This window comes from Plecotus auritus (genome assembly GCF_963455305.1).
Source record: "Plecotus auritus genome assembly, chromosome: 2".
Classification (NCBI taxonomy): domain Eukaryota; kingdom Metazoa; phylum Chordata; class Mammalia; order Chiroptera; family Vespertilionidae; genus Plecotus; species Plecotus auritus.
This window is the reverse complement of record NC_137771.1, coordinates 119,244,740-119,260,407: the sequence shown is the minus strand read 5'-3', so window position 1 is coordinate 119,260,407 and position 15,668 is coordinate 119,244,740. Positions and strand designations below refer to the sequence as shown.

At 43.3% G+C, this 15,668-nt stretch overlaps 1 protein-coding gene across 2 annotated transcripts in view; it reads left to right on the top strand.

The window, feature by feature from the left end:
• The first annotated feature begins 1,048 nt into the window (after positions 1-1,048).
• WWTR1 (WW domain containing transcription regulator 1) overlaps positions 1,049-15,668 on the top strand; it is a 167,746-nt gene continuing 153,126 nt past the window's right edge. Inside the window, exons 1-2 of one of the 2 annotated variants that reach the window (XM_080654258.1) lie at positions 1,049-1,336; positions 1,743-2,176. In XM_080654258.1, coding sequence (XP_080510384.1) covers positions 1,746-2,176 — 431 coding nt within the window. In that variant the 5' untranslated portion in view covers positions 1,049-1,336; positions 1,743-1,745. Of the gene's footprint in view, positions 1,337-1,635; positions 2,177-15,668 lie in introns of those variants that run through there. The other variant, XM_080654259.1, reaches the window with a different exon arrangement.

Below are 15,668 nucleotides of genomic sequence, written 5' to 3'. Positions count from 1 at the left end.
GGAATTGAGCTTCTCCGGAGGGCAAGGCCGCCTACTACTTCCCCCAGCTGTCTAGCCAGGCTAGATCTAGGGGCAGGGGGCTCCACCCTCGCCCAGATCCAGTCGTGGGAGGGTGAGTGGCTTTTTCCGGGTCACTGGCGCACCCTCTTGACTCCCAGCCACCTGCTTGGGTTCCATCCCGGTTCCAGGCTCTCTGGAGGGCGTCAGGGACATTCCAATCCTCCCACCACCCGCGCGGATGTGGCGGGGGAGGGGACGACAACTGCTCTCCCATTCCAGCACCCGGCTTTGAGTAAATTTCTTCTCCATCTCTAGTGACCTGAGTCCCCCCGAGAGGAAACTAAGATTGAAGAGTGGTCTGAAGGTTGTTTGTTTACATCGCGCCCGTTGTTGGAGCCGCATCCCTAACGAGAGGCACTTTCTGAGCACCATCTGCGCTGGGGCAGACAACTGAAAGCTAAACAACCCAGATGCCTCCTCGCCAGACCAAATATGGTCACAAGCAGCCTCCCGTGTGAAGGCTGGCCTTGGTGTCTCCGCGTGCAGGGGCGCACCCGGTCCCGCCCTCGGGCAGAACCCTGGATTAGTGCGGCGGACCCGACGCTCCTGGCCTCAGCACCGGGCGCTTAGGGAGGGCGCGGCGCCCAGGACCCGCCCTTCCTCCGCCTGGGCCCCTCACCCGCGAGCCCTCCGCAGCCCCAGGCCTTGGTTTCGGTCCACAAGCCCTTGATTAAACAGGCCCGGGTCACTTTCCCTTTGATCCGCCCCAAGTCCGCGGTAAACTCAAAGGAATGCACTTCCAGAGCTCCGCGGGAGAGGTCCGCGCGACCAAGAGTGGGTGGGGGGCACCCTTCTCCTCTTAGCCTGCAAAGTACCCATCACACCCAAGGTTTTCTGGAGCCGGAGTGAGGGGGGTAAGGAGAAGGAGGAGGAGGAGGAGGAGGGGCGGGGGTGGGGGAGGGGGAGGGGAGAGGGAAGGGGAGGGATAAGCGGGGGCAGGCAGGCTCAGGATTTGAAAGTCATGCATAATTCAACAGCTCAACTTTCGGGCCCGCCTCTTTCCTGGGAGTGGGAGTTTGCTCCAAACTTTGTTTATGGGACAGTTGGAGAGCTGCGGCGGCCGCGCTGTCTGCTTCTCCTCCTTCAAGAGTGCGAAGGCCTGAGACCAGTTTGGGGGATGTGAAAGCCGAAGCCCCTCGACTGCCAGGCACCGAGGCGGGTCCGGATTTGCCAGCTGGGCTCCGGCTCCAATCCAGCAAGATCGGGACGCACCCCGAGCGACCCAGGCCCGACTGCTGCCGCCGCACGCCCAGACTCGGCTTCGCTGCGCGCCCAGGTAGTGCCCGCTGGAGCGCGCCCGCGCACCACTCCAGGGCGCCCGGGTCCTTGGGCTTCCGGGGTCAAGATGTGGAGTTGGCTTGGGTTGAGATTTCTTTGGGGGGCTCCCTGTCCTGGAGAGCTGCGACCTGTTCTTTGCCACCAACAGTTCAGCAACATCCGGAGTGCAGCTACCTCCCCCCTCTCCCTGCTCTTCCTTCTCTCAGTAACTTTTTTGCTCCAAGAAAGTTGCATAATTCTGGAGGCCAGGAGGGACTCCTCCCCCATGCGGCTGGTCTCCTGGCTGAGTGTCTGGGATCTCGAGGCGGACACCTATCTGTATCTTTTTATTTTCTCTCCATTTTCTCCCCGTACCTCCTACTCCGACTTTAAATAAAAGGCTGATCTGACCTTTTTCCTTGTAGAAGATGAATCCGGCCTCAGCGCCCCATCCGCTCCCGCCGCCCGGGCAGCAAGTGATCCATGTCACGCCGGACCTAGACACGGACCTCGAAGCCCTCTTCAACTCGGTCATGAACCCCAAGCCCAGCTCATGGCGGAAGAAGATCCTGCCCGAATCATTCTTCAAGGAGCCTGACTCCGGCTCGCACTCGCGCCAGTCCAGCACCGACTCTTCCGGCGGCCACCCAGGGCCCCGGTTGGCCGGCGGCGCCCAGCATGTCCGCTCGCACTCATCGCCCGCGTCCCTGCAGCTGGGCACAGGCGCGGGCGCCGCGATCAGCGCAGCACAGCAGCACGCGCACCTCCGCCAGCAATCTTACGACGTGACTGACGAGTTGCCGCTCCCCCCGGGCTGGGAGATGACCTTCACGACCACTGGCCAGAGGTACTTCCTCAAGTAAGTCAGCCTGAAGCGGGGAAGGGGGAGGGGCAGAGAGTCCTGATACCGAGGTGCGCGCGCACGAGTACGCGTGTTTGTGTGTGTGTGTGATGATGGTGTGTCTTTCCAGGGTTCTTTCCCAAATATCTGTGAAGCTGGAAGGAGTGGATCCCTGGATATTGGAATTGTAAGGAATCAGAAGCAGAGAGTCTGGTGATGTTCTTCCAGGGCATCCCAGGAGATTCAGGACATGGAAGGAAACTCTTAGAGATAGAAGATATAAAAGTAGTTTTGGGGGGATTCTCATGAAACACTTAAGTGACTTTGCCCTGAATCTGGAGTATTGATACAGACTGCTGGGCACAAACCCTTACCCCATCTCTGCCCATTCTAAGTCAGATACCTCAGAGCCTGGTCCATTGAGATGTGACACCAAAAACATGTGAGAAAAGTTCTGAGACTGGAGAAGAGGGACTCTTGGTAGTGTAGGTGGTCTGCAGTTTCTATTCTGGGGAAAAGCTGGAAAAGTGTACACTGCCTGGTAGGCCTTAACCTCCCAGCTGGGTGATGTAATGACCACACAGCACAGTGATGTAATTAGCAACTGCTGGTAAAGTAGCTGTGGGCTGGACAAATGCATTGTGTGGAAATTGGGTCAGGAGTTGTATTATGTCATACTTGGTAACAAAATACCATCGAATCAGGAGCCTATTTTGTCATTCTTCCCTTCACGTTGTTCCGGCTTTCTGATGTAATGAATTTTACATTAGATTCATGTTAGAGACTGTATAGGAAAATAGGTTCACAGACATAAAGAATATTGTTTTCATTGTGGTACCCTAAGATAATTATATTCCAGAGGAGGAACCAAGCTGGAACTTGAAAGGTAACCAACCAGTGAGGTCTTGGAGGCTCAGGCTATCCATGGCCCAGGTGGAAGTTGTGCCAACTGGACCACTTGGTTCAGAAGTGCCTGTACCAGCTGGCTGTTCACAGCCACTGAGGGAAACTTCTCTTAGAAGAACTTGCCTTTTGCTTATTTAAAGTCCATGTTTCTTTGATGGTGCAGCCTTTATTTGAAAGTTAAGACATTAGATGCTACTTAAAAAATATAATCAGTCCTTTCTTTGGTGTTAATATTTGATACTTTGATTGCTATCTGAGGGCCCTAATAAAGAATATACAATAGTGGACGAGGTTTATTATAACCAATACTTTGACTCACACTGGTGACCAAGGATTTCTTTCCCATCCCAAAGCTGTTGACATCTTGTGCAAGGAGGAGGAGTTCTTTATTTTATTCCTGGGGTTGGTGCAATGCTGGGAAGCACTTGTCCTGGAACAGACTTGGTGGCCATTTTATCCCACCACTGGTCTTCTCCCTGTTTTTAACTGACAGTGTGGAAATGTGCTCAGTCCTATGAGTTTTAAATGGCTGGTGGAATTCAAGTGTGTGGATGTAATAACATGACATTTTCCTAAATGTGATGATGTTGTTCTGAAGGATGACATTAGTTTCTGTAGTTAATAAAGGTCCAAAATAACTAGCTTCTTGTATTAATAGGTAAATGCAATTGTGAATATTTTATGGTGAACTTTCTAGAAATGGACTTAGTAAGAAATAAAATAGAAAAAGACATAATAATTTACAGTAATTGGGGAGATCATTTTTGGCCCAAATGATTTTTAAATTGTTTATGAATATACACAGAAAAGTATATAAGAAATAAGAGCTGGGCTTACCCATTATCTGAGGAAAGATAGGAAAAAAACAACAACCCTCAAATAAAAGCAAAACAAAATAATTCCCTTTCATACACATTTTGAATGATTGTAATAGCTCAGAACTATCTTTGTGAAACTAGGGTAATAGTGAAAGTTGGCCTGAGTTTAGAGAGAAAGTTGCCCTGATCCCTCTGCCCATCTCCCCAACTACAATCACTCCCCAACCTAAAGCAAAGTGTGTCTTCATTTTACTGGGTCCTCAGTGAAAATAACAGCTGAAAAAATAGGTAGTAGGATAGCCTGATCTGATGCTATCCCTGGAAATTTTTTGGCCAAGTAGCTAAAGGAATTAAAGAAATTAAGTCATCATGACTATTGTCTTTTAAAAAATATGTATTTTATTGATTTGGGAAAGGGAGAGAGATAGAAACATCAGTAAGAGAGAATCATTGATTGGTTGCCTCTGCACGTGCCCTGACTGGGAATCGAACTGTGACCTCCTGGTTGAAGCTCTACCACTGAGCCAAGCGGGCAGGGCATGACTATTGTCTTTTAACATTAGCAATCTGCCCAAAGTTCTGTGAGGTTCTTTTTTTTTTTTTTTTAACTGAGGAAGGGAGAGGGAGAGAGATACATCCCGCAGTGGGAGATGTATCACTGGGGAACCTGCAATCGAGGTATGTGCCCTTGACTGGGAATCGAATCCGCAAGCCTTCAGTCTGAGGGCTGGCACTCTAACCACTGAGCAACTGGCCAGGGCGCTCTGAGTTTCTATTGGAACTTTAAGTTGGAGTGAGGTAAATGTAAGATGTTACACTTTGTTGCACAATCTCAAAAGGCACTGTATTCCGGTGGAATAAATAGAAGTGCAAAAAATGATGGCAACTGATTCTGATTTAATTTTCACAAAATCTGCTCATTACTTTGCTCCAACATTTGTGAAACAGGGCTAGCAGTAGAATCCTAGGTCAGGAGGCTAGGGTTTCATAAATCTGAAATGAATAACTTTTTTTTCTAAAAAAACTGAGTTAAGGAAAGGGTAATTATTTGACTTTGGGAAAGTCATGTGGTCATTTAATGGTGGACCCTGGATTGGACCTCTAATCTGTTGCCCTCTGTGTACTGAGCACTTTTCCATTTTCCCCACCCACCTTTATCCCCACTCACTTCACCAGCTGAACAATGAGCTGTATGGATAACAAAGCCTGGACATCTTAAGATACTTCAAAGAGCTTTTTGTCATTGTTTTCAGGGAAGATTGTTCCTAGGTATATGATGTAATCACTTTCTGGTAACCTCTTAAAGGGCACCTTTCCTGAGCATTCGCACCTTTCCTGTGCTATTCAGGCATTCCTGTAGGATAGCATATAACCATAGAGGATCAAACGTTAAAACACATGGCCTCTGAAAATGACTGCATTGTTCCTGCTGTTCTCTAAAGATCATAAATCAGGCTGAGTGTGTGTGTAGGTATTGGGCTCTTAGCAACCTGGCACATCACTGACTTTGAACATTGATCACATTAAAATAAAATAAAAATTTTCTGGCTATAAATGGAATATATGTTTATTGTACATAACCAGAAAGTAAAGATATAAAGAATGCTCTGGCTTCAATAGAACTTTCAAATCTTGCAGAAAATTTTTATTTGAATAATCCTATATAATAAAAGCCTAATATGCTAAGTGTCCCATCATTTGTTAGACCATTTGACCAGTCACTATGATGCGAACTGACCACCAGAGGGCAGATGCTCCAACTGGTAGGTTAGCTTGCTGCTGGGATCTGGCTGATCAGGACTGGGTGAGACTGGCCAGACATGCCCTGGAGCCCGCCCACGGTCCCTCCCCAGCCCTGATGATCATGCACCGGTGGGGTCCCTCAGCCTGGCCTGTGGGGATCGAGCCAAAACTGGCTCTCTCTGACATCCCCTGAGGGGTCCCAGATTGCTAGAGGGAGCAGGCCAGGCTGAGGGACCCCACCGGTGCACGAATCTGTGCACTGGGCCTCTAGTATTCTATTAAAAAATATTTTATCCTTACTCCTAAATATAATTCCAATTATAATATTTGCCCACCACTCCCAATTTTTAGTAATAATTTTCATGTATTGCCTTTTTTGACATATGTGGTAGAAAATTATTTTTGTCAATGTGATCTATGCACTTGGCAATATATTCAATAGAACAGAAATACTTTTGTTGAAAAACAATGGTTTCCTTAACCTCCTTAAACCTCCCAAAGAAAACCATTTAATTTTTTAAAATATTTCTGTATTTAATTCTTAGATTATTACCTTCTTAACTTTAATATGGGCTTACCATTACTTTATGACTTACCAACTTTAACTCCTGATATGAAAGTGAGAATGTAGCTCCTTAAGCTTATGCCTCTCTCAGATTTAACATTTATATTGTTTTTAGTTTGTTAGGACACTTTTGTATATTTTTGGTCAACTTTTGACAGTATTTCTTTGACTTCCCATTTTGTAAGTCAAGGAGTTTTGGGTAGCTACCAGTTATAGTAATTGTTTTTTGTCAATGATAATAACATTCCAAAGCCCTGAACCCATAACCAATAAAGGTTTTGTGCTTTGCCCCAAAGTTGACCTTTTTATCCATAAATTATTCTTAAAGTTGAAAATCTGTAGGAAACAATTACATTATTATGATTCTATAAATATAATTCATTGCCTGTGTATTAAGATTAGATTTTAGACTTGCACATTGGGTCTGGGGTCAGAACTGGGTTAATCAAAAGAGGATATATCTAGCACCAAAGTCAGATACTTTCTTTTTTCTCTCATTAGTTTTTTAAATTTGTGTCTTTACTTTTATTTATTTATTTAATATATATTTTTATTGATTCCAGAGAGGAAGGGAGAGGGAGAAAGAGAGAGAGAGAGATAGAAACTCAACTAATGGGGATCGAGCAGGCAAGGAATTGAATGGTGACCTGGTTCAAGGTGACCTAGATATTCAAATACTGAGCCACAGCTGGCCAGGCTGTCACTTTTTACTTTCTTCATATTTGTACCTTGACTTCCTTAAACATTTTTTTCTGGTATTTCTAATTGTCTTTTTATATGTTTGTATATTATTTGCCTTTATTATAATCTCAAAATTGTCTAGGCCAGCCGTGGGCAAACTACGGCCCGCGGGCCGGATCCGGCCCATTCAGCTGTTCTATCCGGCCCGCGGAGCCGAAAGAGCGGAGGGTTCTCTTGCTCTCCCCTCCGCTCCTTTACTTTGAATTTATATTAGTTCACACAAACACTCCATCCATGCTTTTGTTCCGGCCCTCCGGTCCAGTTTAAGAACCCATTGTGGCCCTTGAGTCAAAAAGTTTGCCCACCCCTGGGACTCTAGGCTCTTAGTGCCATCAATTCTATCAGGCCTTCTTTCCCTAAGCTTATGCCCAGATTCCTTTATCTTTCTGAGCCATTCTGGATTCTGATTTCTGTATAGGCCTATGTCATTCTGGGACTTCTTTATACTTCTTTCCATGGCTGAAAGTGCTGTGTCCCATGTCTTCCTCTTTTTTGGTTTATGCCTTCATTTTGCTGGAGCACATGCTTGAGTAACTTCTTTTTTTTGGTTAATCTTTACCCGAGGATATTTTTCCATTGATTTTTAAAGAGAGTGGAATGGAGGGGGAGAGAGAGAGAGAGAAAAACATCAATGTGAGGGAGACACATGGATTGGTTGCCTCCCGCATGCACCTTGACCAAGGTCAGGATGGAGCCTGCAACCGAGGTATGTGCCCTTGACTAGAATTGAACCTGAGACCCTTCAGTCCACAGGCTGGTGCTCCATCCACTAAGGCAAAATGGCGAGGCTGAGGCTTTTTATCATTCAAAAAATACTGCCTGCTGCCTTAGTTCCTTTGTCTGTAAAATGAGGAGAGTAGTACCTATTTTGTGATATTTTGGAAGATTAGATAACATTTGAAGTGGCTGGCACATAGTAGACTTTTAGTACAACTTTCTTCTTGCCTCCCCCTTGCCTCTCCTCCCCATGCACATACTTTGTCTACCTGGCCAAAATCAGATGGCAGTAGAATAAGCTGATTTTGACTCTGAATGACAACCTGGATCTGGGATTCAAATCCAGTTTATAAAATTTAAAGTAAGAACTAAGAGTCACTTTTCCTGTTAAGGAACCTAAATAGGAATGCCCATCATTAGTGCCTTTTGTTTTAGCATCTTGGACAGAGAATACCCAACCCCTTCTGAGGAGGGTGTACTTTTTATTTTTTGGAATCTGGTTTGTAACTACAAGTTGGGCAAATTTCGTTTGGGATGGAGGGAAGGAGGATGGGATGGAGAAATGGAGAGTTGAAGAGGGGAGGTAATTGACATTTGTTGATGACCTGCTTTATGCCAGACAAGGCAGGGAGCTGAATCGGTGCTTCCCGGAGACAGCACCTGAATCAGCCATGAAGCACATTCCTGACACGTGTATAAAACTTTTTTTCCATAATCCTAGGTGCTTTCGCATACATTTTTTCTTTTAACCTCATAGTGAACCTGTGAACAGGTACCTATTATTATCTCATTTACTGTTGAGGAAATTGAGGCTCACTGAGGTTGAATAAATGGCCTAGGATCTCATAATAGGTGAGTGGCAGAGATGGGATTAGAATTGTGATTCTAAAACCTGTGCTCCTGCCCTTACATTGTGTTGCCTCATGCCAATTACATGCCCATAATTAGGCCCTGCAATTAGGTATCTTTGGTGACCAGATAACTCCAGTGGTGGATGAAGCATTAGAGTTTGCGAACTCTTGGTGCTGGAGAGGGAGAGATGATGAAATGAACAAACCAGACATGAATAGTATACCTACAGTGGATTACCTTATTGATATCTAGATCTGGTACACTGCTGAGGACTTGTTGAGAGGATTAATTAGATAATGCTGGTAAAGTGTATTCGAGGAGAAACAGAGCCAGGTTACTTCTTACTGCCTTTATGCCTGGCTAGCATGGCTCAGTAGTGGAGCGTCGATCTATGAACCAGGAAGTCACAGTTCGATTCCTGGTCAGGGCACATGCCTGGGTTGCAGGCTTGATCCCCAGTGTAGGGTGTGCAGGAGGCAACCGATCAGTGATTCTTTCTCATCATTGATGTTTCTATGTCTCTCTCGCTCTCCATTCCTCTCTGAAATCAATACAAATATATTTATATTTCTTTTTAAATTGTCAGGGGTGGGGTTATAAAAATTGCAAGAGAAAACGAAAAATCATTGGAGTGGTAGATTTGGGGTCTAAGGCCATCTTAGGCATAGCTCAGTAACTGAAGGCTGGAGCTTATGTAACCAAAGTGTTTTTCTTGTATTGGATTATTTTCTTTAGAAATGAACTGACCCAGTAATTGCTAAAATCTTAACCAAGGATTCTCCATGAAATTCATCTCAAGAAGTCTGCTTATGGCAAGTCTCAGGTCATATGGACTTCCTGCAGCTTATCCTTTATCTGTGTGCTCTCTTTCCTAGAGTTCTAGCTTTTACTTAACATTCCATCTAGACATAGCAGACAGTAAGTAGGAAGGGAAAAGATGATGTTCATTCCTGTGTTGCTGTTAAATGAAGTGAGGTCTGGATATACACTGAGTGGCCAGATTATTATGATCTCTGAAAGCATAATAATCGGGCCACTCAGTGTACTTCTCTTGAGTACCTCGTTTATTTGATATCAAAGATACTATAAATAGTGCACCTGATCAGATTTCCCCTTTGGACTGGCTGATAGAAAGCTCAGGGCAAATAGGTGGTTGATCTCCAGCAAAAGTCTAGAATACTTTTGGAATACCCACTTGAGATAAATACACTGAGTGGCCAGATTATTATGCGTTCAGAGATCATAATAATCTGGCCACTCAGTGTATATGCAATGCTTATTGCTTTGCCTGGCAGGTAAGCTCTGTTGAAAGTTTATTACTGTTCATTCCCAATTGAGATGGGATGGGGGCTGCGATCTCCCAAGACCTTTCCTTTGTGGCGCCTAAAGAATCAATAGCTGTTTCAGCATTTACAAGGAAAAATCATTGAACTCCTGCTGTGTCCCTGCGTTGCAGTGTGCCTTGCGGGGAGAAATGTGTGCCCGGTTTCTGGACCGCAGGCAGCTGACAGTCTAGCTGGGGAGACCAGGAGAACACTGAGAAAAGCAGGCTAACTAGTTGCCTTCCAACTTACGTGGTGTTTGAGCCTAGAGCAGCTGCTCTTCCTGTGCTGGAAGCTCATGTGAGGTGTGCCATGATAAGGCAGTCCTTTCTATTTTGGCTGCAGGTCTGAAATTGGCAGCCGAACTGAAAGTCTTTTCGTTTCTTCCATTGGCTCTGCTCCTTCTGGCCTCGGAAAGTTGGCACAAGCTACCTGTGCCTAGAACATTATTTCCCTGCTTTTTGCCTGGTTAACTCCTACGCTACCTTCAGGCATCAGCACAGATGCCGCCCGCCCATGCAGGAGGTCCTTACTGACTCAGCCTCCTCGCTGGTACTGGTTTAGATGCTCCTGCTCTGTGCTCCCAGAGCCCTCTGTTTCTCCCCAGCCGTAGCATTACTGCTTTATTACTCTTTAATTATTTCTCTCTCTTTTTTTTTCTACTCTAACTTCCATGAGGGCAAGAATGATGTTTGCCTTGCTTGTCATTGTATAACCCGAGCACAGTGCCTGGCCACATAGGTAGTAGGTGCTAGATAATGAAGGAATCCTATCCTATTTTCTTTTAGACATTTGCACTGCAAGCTGGCATCTCATAGGAATCTGCCATGTTCAGAAATGTAATTCCATCATGTCTATGTCCCTTGGACTGAAGGCTTAGAAATGTAGCTCCACATACATGCAGAGGACAGGGTGATGGGTGAAGGGTGGATGGGTGTGCAGAGATGTCTCTGTAAAAGTGGTTGGACATAAATGGAACCTTGAAAAATGGAAAGAATGTGGGTAGGTGGATAAAGAGGTGTTCCAGGAAAGAGGGGATAGGAAGAGAAATGCAAAGGCAGAAATGCTAAGGATGTGTTTTCAGTTAGTTTTGCTTTTATTTTTTTTAGTTTGTTTTGCTTTTAAATATATTTTCATTGATTTCAGAGAGGAAGGGAGAGGGAGAGAGGGATAGAAACATCAATGATGAGAGAGAATCATTGATCGGTTACCTACTGGGGGTTGAGCCTGCAACCGAGGCATGTGCCTTGACCGGAGTCAAAAGGTGACTTCCTGGTTCATAGATAGGTTGACGCTCAACCACTGAGCCACACTGGCTGTGCAAGGGTGTTGTTTTGAGGCCAGAAGAACATGGCCTGACTTGGTTGGTAGGGGATTGTGCATCCCATTGAGGTTCTAGAACCTCAGCGTGTTCTGGGAAAAGAATGAAAGGACTAGGAGAGGTGGGGTTCAATTCCATATCCTCAGGTGAGGATGAACAGCAACAACAAAAAACTAGCCCGGATGCTGTGGCTCAGTGGTTGAGTGTTGATTTTGAACCAGGAGGTTACTGTTCTATTCCTGGTCAGGGCACATGCCTGGGTTGTGGGTTTGGTCCCCAATGGAGACTGTGCAGGAGGCATCCAATCAATGGGTCCCTCTCATCATTGATGTTTTTTTCTCTCTCTCTTCCTCTCCCTTCCTCTCTGAAATCAATAAAAAACCTCAAACTGATCCCCTATTGATGGACAACTAGACTGTTTTTAACTCTCTCTCTCTTTTTTAAATAAGAGAACATTTACTTATAAAATAAATGGGCTTAGGAAACAAGTTATAGAGGTAAAGGACGGGCCTTAGAAGTGAGAGAAGGCAAAGGGAAAGGGAAAGGCTCGGGCATGCTCTTAAGGGAGAGCCCTGACTTTCTCTTTTTAAGTATAAAAATAATATGTGCTCAAACACTACTGGAGGGAGGAAAATAGAAAATAAATTCTTCTGATGTTCCCTGGATCCCTATTTAGAGAGAACCATTGTTAACACTTTATCCAGAGCTATTCTTTGCACAAAGAGCAGTTCTCTGGCTCTTATCTAATTATCTCTCTAGCTTATCTGTTATTCAATTTATCAATCACCTACTGTTGTACTTGTTAGTCGATACATCTACCCTTCTTATACAAGGGTGATACATGGCCTGGCAAATGCACTGGTCAGTTAGATGGATCCCCAATCGAGCAGAACTAATGGCGTACCAGTGTGAAGTAGCTGATGATGTATCTCAGTGCCACTCAAAGTGTGGTCCATGGACTGACACCAGTAACTGGTCCAAGACAAGCTAGATACAGAAGTTGAGAGTGTTTAGGAACTTTTATAGCAAAATGACATTGTTGTGACACTTAAGCATATGATCAGTGGGACTGTCTTGTAGAACAGGGTAGTTTGGGTATGTCAAACTTTGTTTTGTTTGCTACTCTTCACACGAGGATATTTTTCCATTGATTTTTAGAGAGAGTGGAAAGGAGGGGGAGAGACAGAGAGAAACATCAATTAGAGAGAAACACGTCAATTGGTTGCCTCCAGCTTGTGTCCCACCGGGGCCAGGGATGGAGCTGCAACCAAGGTATGTGCCCTTGACTGGAATCGAATCGGGACCCTTCAGTCAGCAGGCTGATGCTCTATCCACTGAGCCAAACCGGCTAGGGCAAGTATGTCAAACTTTTGTGCTGAGTCTCATATGGCCCAAGCTACATGCAAGCCGTCCCCAATAGGACCACGTTCTGCTCTTGACAGATTGAAAATAAAAATCACTGGTCCTTTACCACAGTTTGAGACTCACTGATCCATCTGTTTCTCTTAATTCTATTTATCTATTTATTCCATCCATTTACCTACCTTTCATTTTATTTTTCCATTTATCCTTATAACTATATTTTACGTGTCAACCAATCATTTCATTATATCTCTTAGCTTAACAAGGATCAATCCATGTCATATGTTGAGTAGTGAATCTCAATATGGAAACAAATTTTACAGCACAAAGGTTATATATGATCTGTTTTCCAGGACGTAATATATTTTGTTTTTGTGGGCCCTATGTAACTCAATGTTTTAGAAATATGCTTTGACGCACTTCAATTCTGAATACTGAAGACATGTAAATTCTTTTGTTTTTGTGTAAATAATTTACCTGCAAGTTTGCTAGCTACAGACTCAGTAATTAAAGAATGGTGACCGGAAAAAACTTGCTGTGAGGAATTAGTCTCCAGTCCTGGCTGTGCTAATACCCTTGTCACAGTGTGTGGCACACTGGGCTATTATTGCTGGGACCGGTCATACTTAATTACAGCCATAAACACAGCAGATTCTGTTTGGGGAGTATCAGTTAAAGATTTATATTTTGGAATATTGTGTAACTAGTTTCAGATAAACTTTTTTTTTTTTTTTTTTTTTTTTTTTTAAATACATTTTATTGATTTTCCACAGAGAGGAAGACAGAGGGATAGAAAGTTAGAAACATCGATGAGAGAGAGACATCGATCAGCTGCCTCCTGCACGCCCCCTACTGGGGATGTGCCCGCAACCCAGGTACATGCCCTTGACCGGAATCGAACCTGGGACCCTTGAGTCCGCAGGCCGACGCTCTATCCACTGAGCCAAACCGGTTAGGGCTTCAGATAAACTTTTATCTTTATTTCTCCATTTGCTGGAACTGATTTTAGTATCTGGCAAAAGGGATTCTGAAATTAATGCAGGTAAATGCCCAGGTTATTGTCCTTTCACGGTATAGGTAAGTAAACTAAACACATTTGATTACATCAGACTGATTTCAGTTTGAATTTTGTAGTTAGAGTTGGCAGTTAAAAGGCCATTCTGTTGCATTTTGCTAATATGGGAGCACCTAGTGGCTTTGTTACTGGTTTAGAATTTGTATAAATGTGAGTTTAGTAGGAGGGATTAAGAATCATAAAAGAAACAGTAAGTTTCACTGTGGCTTAGAAAATTACTTATGTTTTCTGAAGATGCATTCTAGTGCAATAGTCTCCACTTTTATGTGTCTTTGTGTTACTGTGTGAAATATAAGTCTTGTATATAGAATGTTTAGCAAATGTGGATTCTTCTTATATATTATACCATCCAACAAATATTTGGCTATTCATGCATTTTAACATAAAATTGAACCATAAATATATATTATAGAAAAATCTGAAGAAAGGAAAGAGAGGAATGGAGGCGAAAGGATCATTACTTGAAGGTTAAGCTGCACCCAAGTGTATTTTTAAAATACAATCTCTTTTTCTTAGGTTTTAAAAAAAGTTTAGTTTTTATCTATGGTCTGAAAAAAGTTACACTTGTATTTACCGATCTTGCATTTCTGTAAGTATGGTGATGGCAAGGGCTATGCCTTGGCTTTGGAAAGCCGGATTCTCAAGCGCATGTCTGAGGACTGTAACCCATGTGGTACACAATGCAGCCATTGTTCTATTTGTTGCTTACCTGTTAACAACTACTGAGCAGTTTGTGATTATTAACAAAGATTGGTATTTAACAGTAGGAGCAGAATGTAGGGCCGTTATGGAAAATTTGGAATGTCAACATTAAAGAAATGATTTTAAAGGTTAGATCTAAATTGTTGAAGCTTTTGCCTAAAACTTTGGCAGATGAGTAGAGCAGGGGATGGACCAGCACAGCCTTTTAAAATTATTAGCTAGAGTGAAGTGAGTCAAGTTATGCCACCGAGCTCTTTGTTTAACCTGATAATTGGCCAGCCCTAGTTAATTGATTGAGAACCATTAAAGGACTCGGATTTCCCAGTTGCACATGATTTTGGAATGTTCAACTTGCCTCGTGTGTGAATAAAAGGGCCCACGGTCTGGCTAATTAAAGTGCATGGTCCATACTCCCCTGAAAGCCAAGTGTCAGCAACAAGTCAAGTTTTAAGAGTTCTTGGAAGGTTCCTCTGAGGCCTGGTAAACATCTTGGTGACTGCTATGTATCTATTTGGAGTCTAGTTTTGAGAGCTGCTGTAAAAGAGTATTTTAAACTTCCAAGTGAGCATGGAAGTGTAAACCAGTACCATAGAGTTGCTTGAGTTGAAGTGAAAGATCATATTTACTGACATGTATTATAAATGGGTTTTTAAAGCAATGTCTGTTTTGTACAGTAAAAGTAAAGTATGCCAAGAGTTAAACAAAAAAGTTTTGTTATGGAACAAGAGAAAAGGATACTATGAAATAAATAATGTCTAATACCATTAAAGTGTAAGGTTTCTTTCCAAAATGTAAATATGAACTTCTAAATGAATGTTTTAAAAAATCTGATTTTACTTTGATGTGCCCAGTGACTTGATATATAAAGTGATTATGGTTCTGAATATGCCCAGATCTAGACTACTTCAATAAATAATACATCTTTAGAGCATGAAAAGATAAATAAACCTCAGATGATACCTCAGATGATATTTTGTTTAGTGGTAGCATGTAAATTGTTTTTTGTTATAATAGGTCAAAAGTAGTTCATTGGCAACAAGCAAAATGTTTTTCTATCCATCAGTTTTTAAGACTAGGATGACATTTGATATAAACTATATTGGTTCTAAGATGACATTTGATATAAACTATATGGTTCTAATCTTTGTCCACACACACACACACACACACACACACAATCATTGGTCTATGAAAATCAACGAGGGAATATAGGCAGAGGGATAAGCCATAGAAACATTTAATATAGAACATTTGAGCATGGGGATCTGATTAGTTCAGGTTGTTTTGCTCTTGCTCTGAATGGATTTTGAACATAAGGAGAAATGGTATGGAATTAAAAATTGATGTTTCTGATCCTAGTGGAGAGGCATTTATCTGAATACAGTA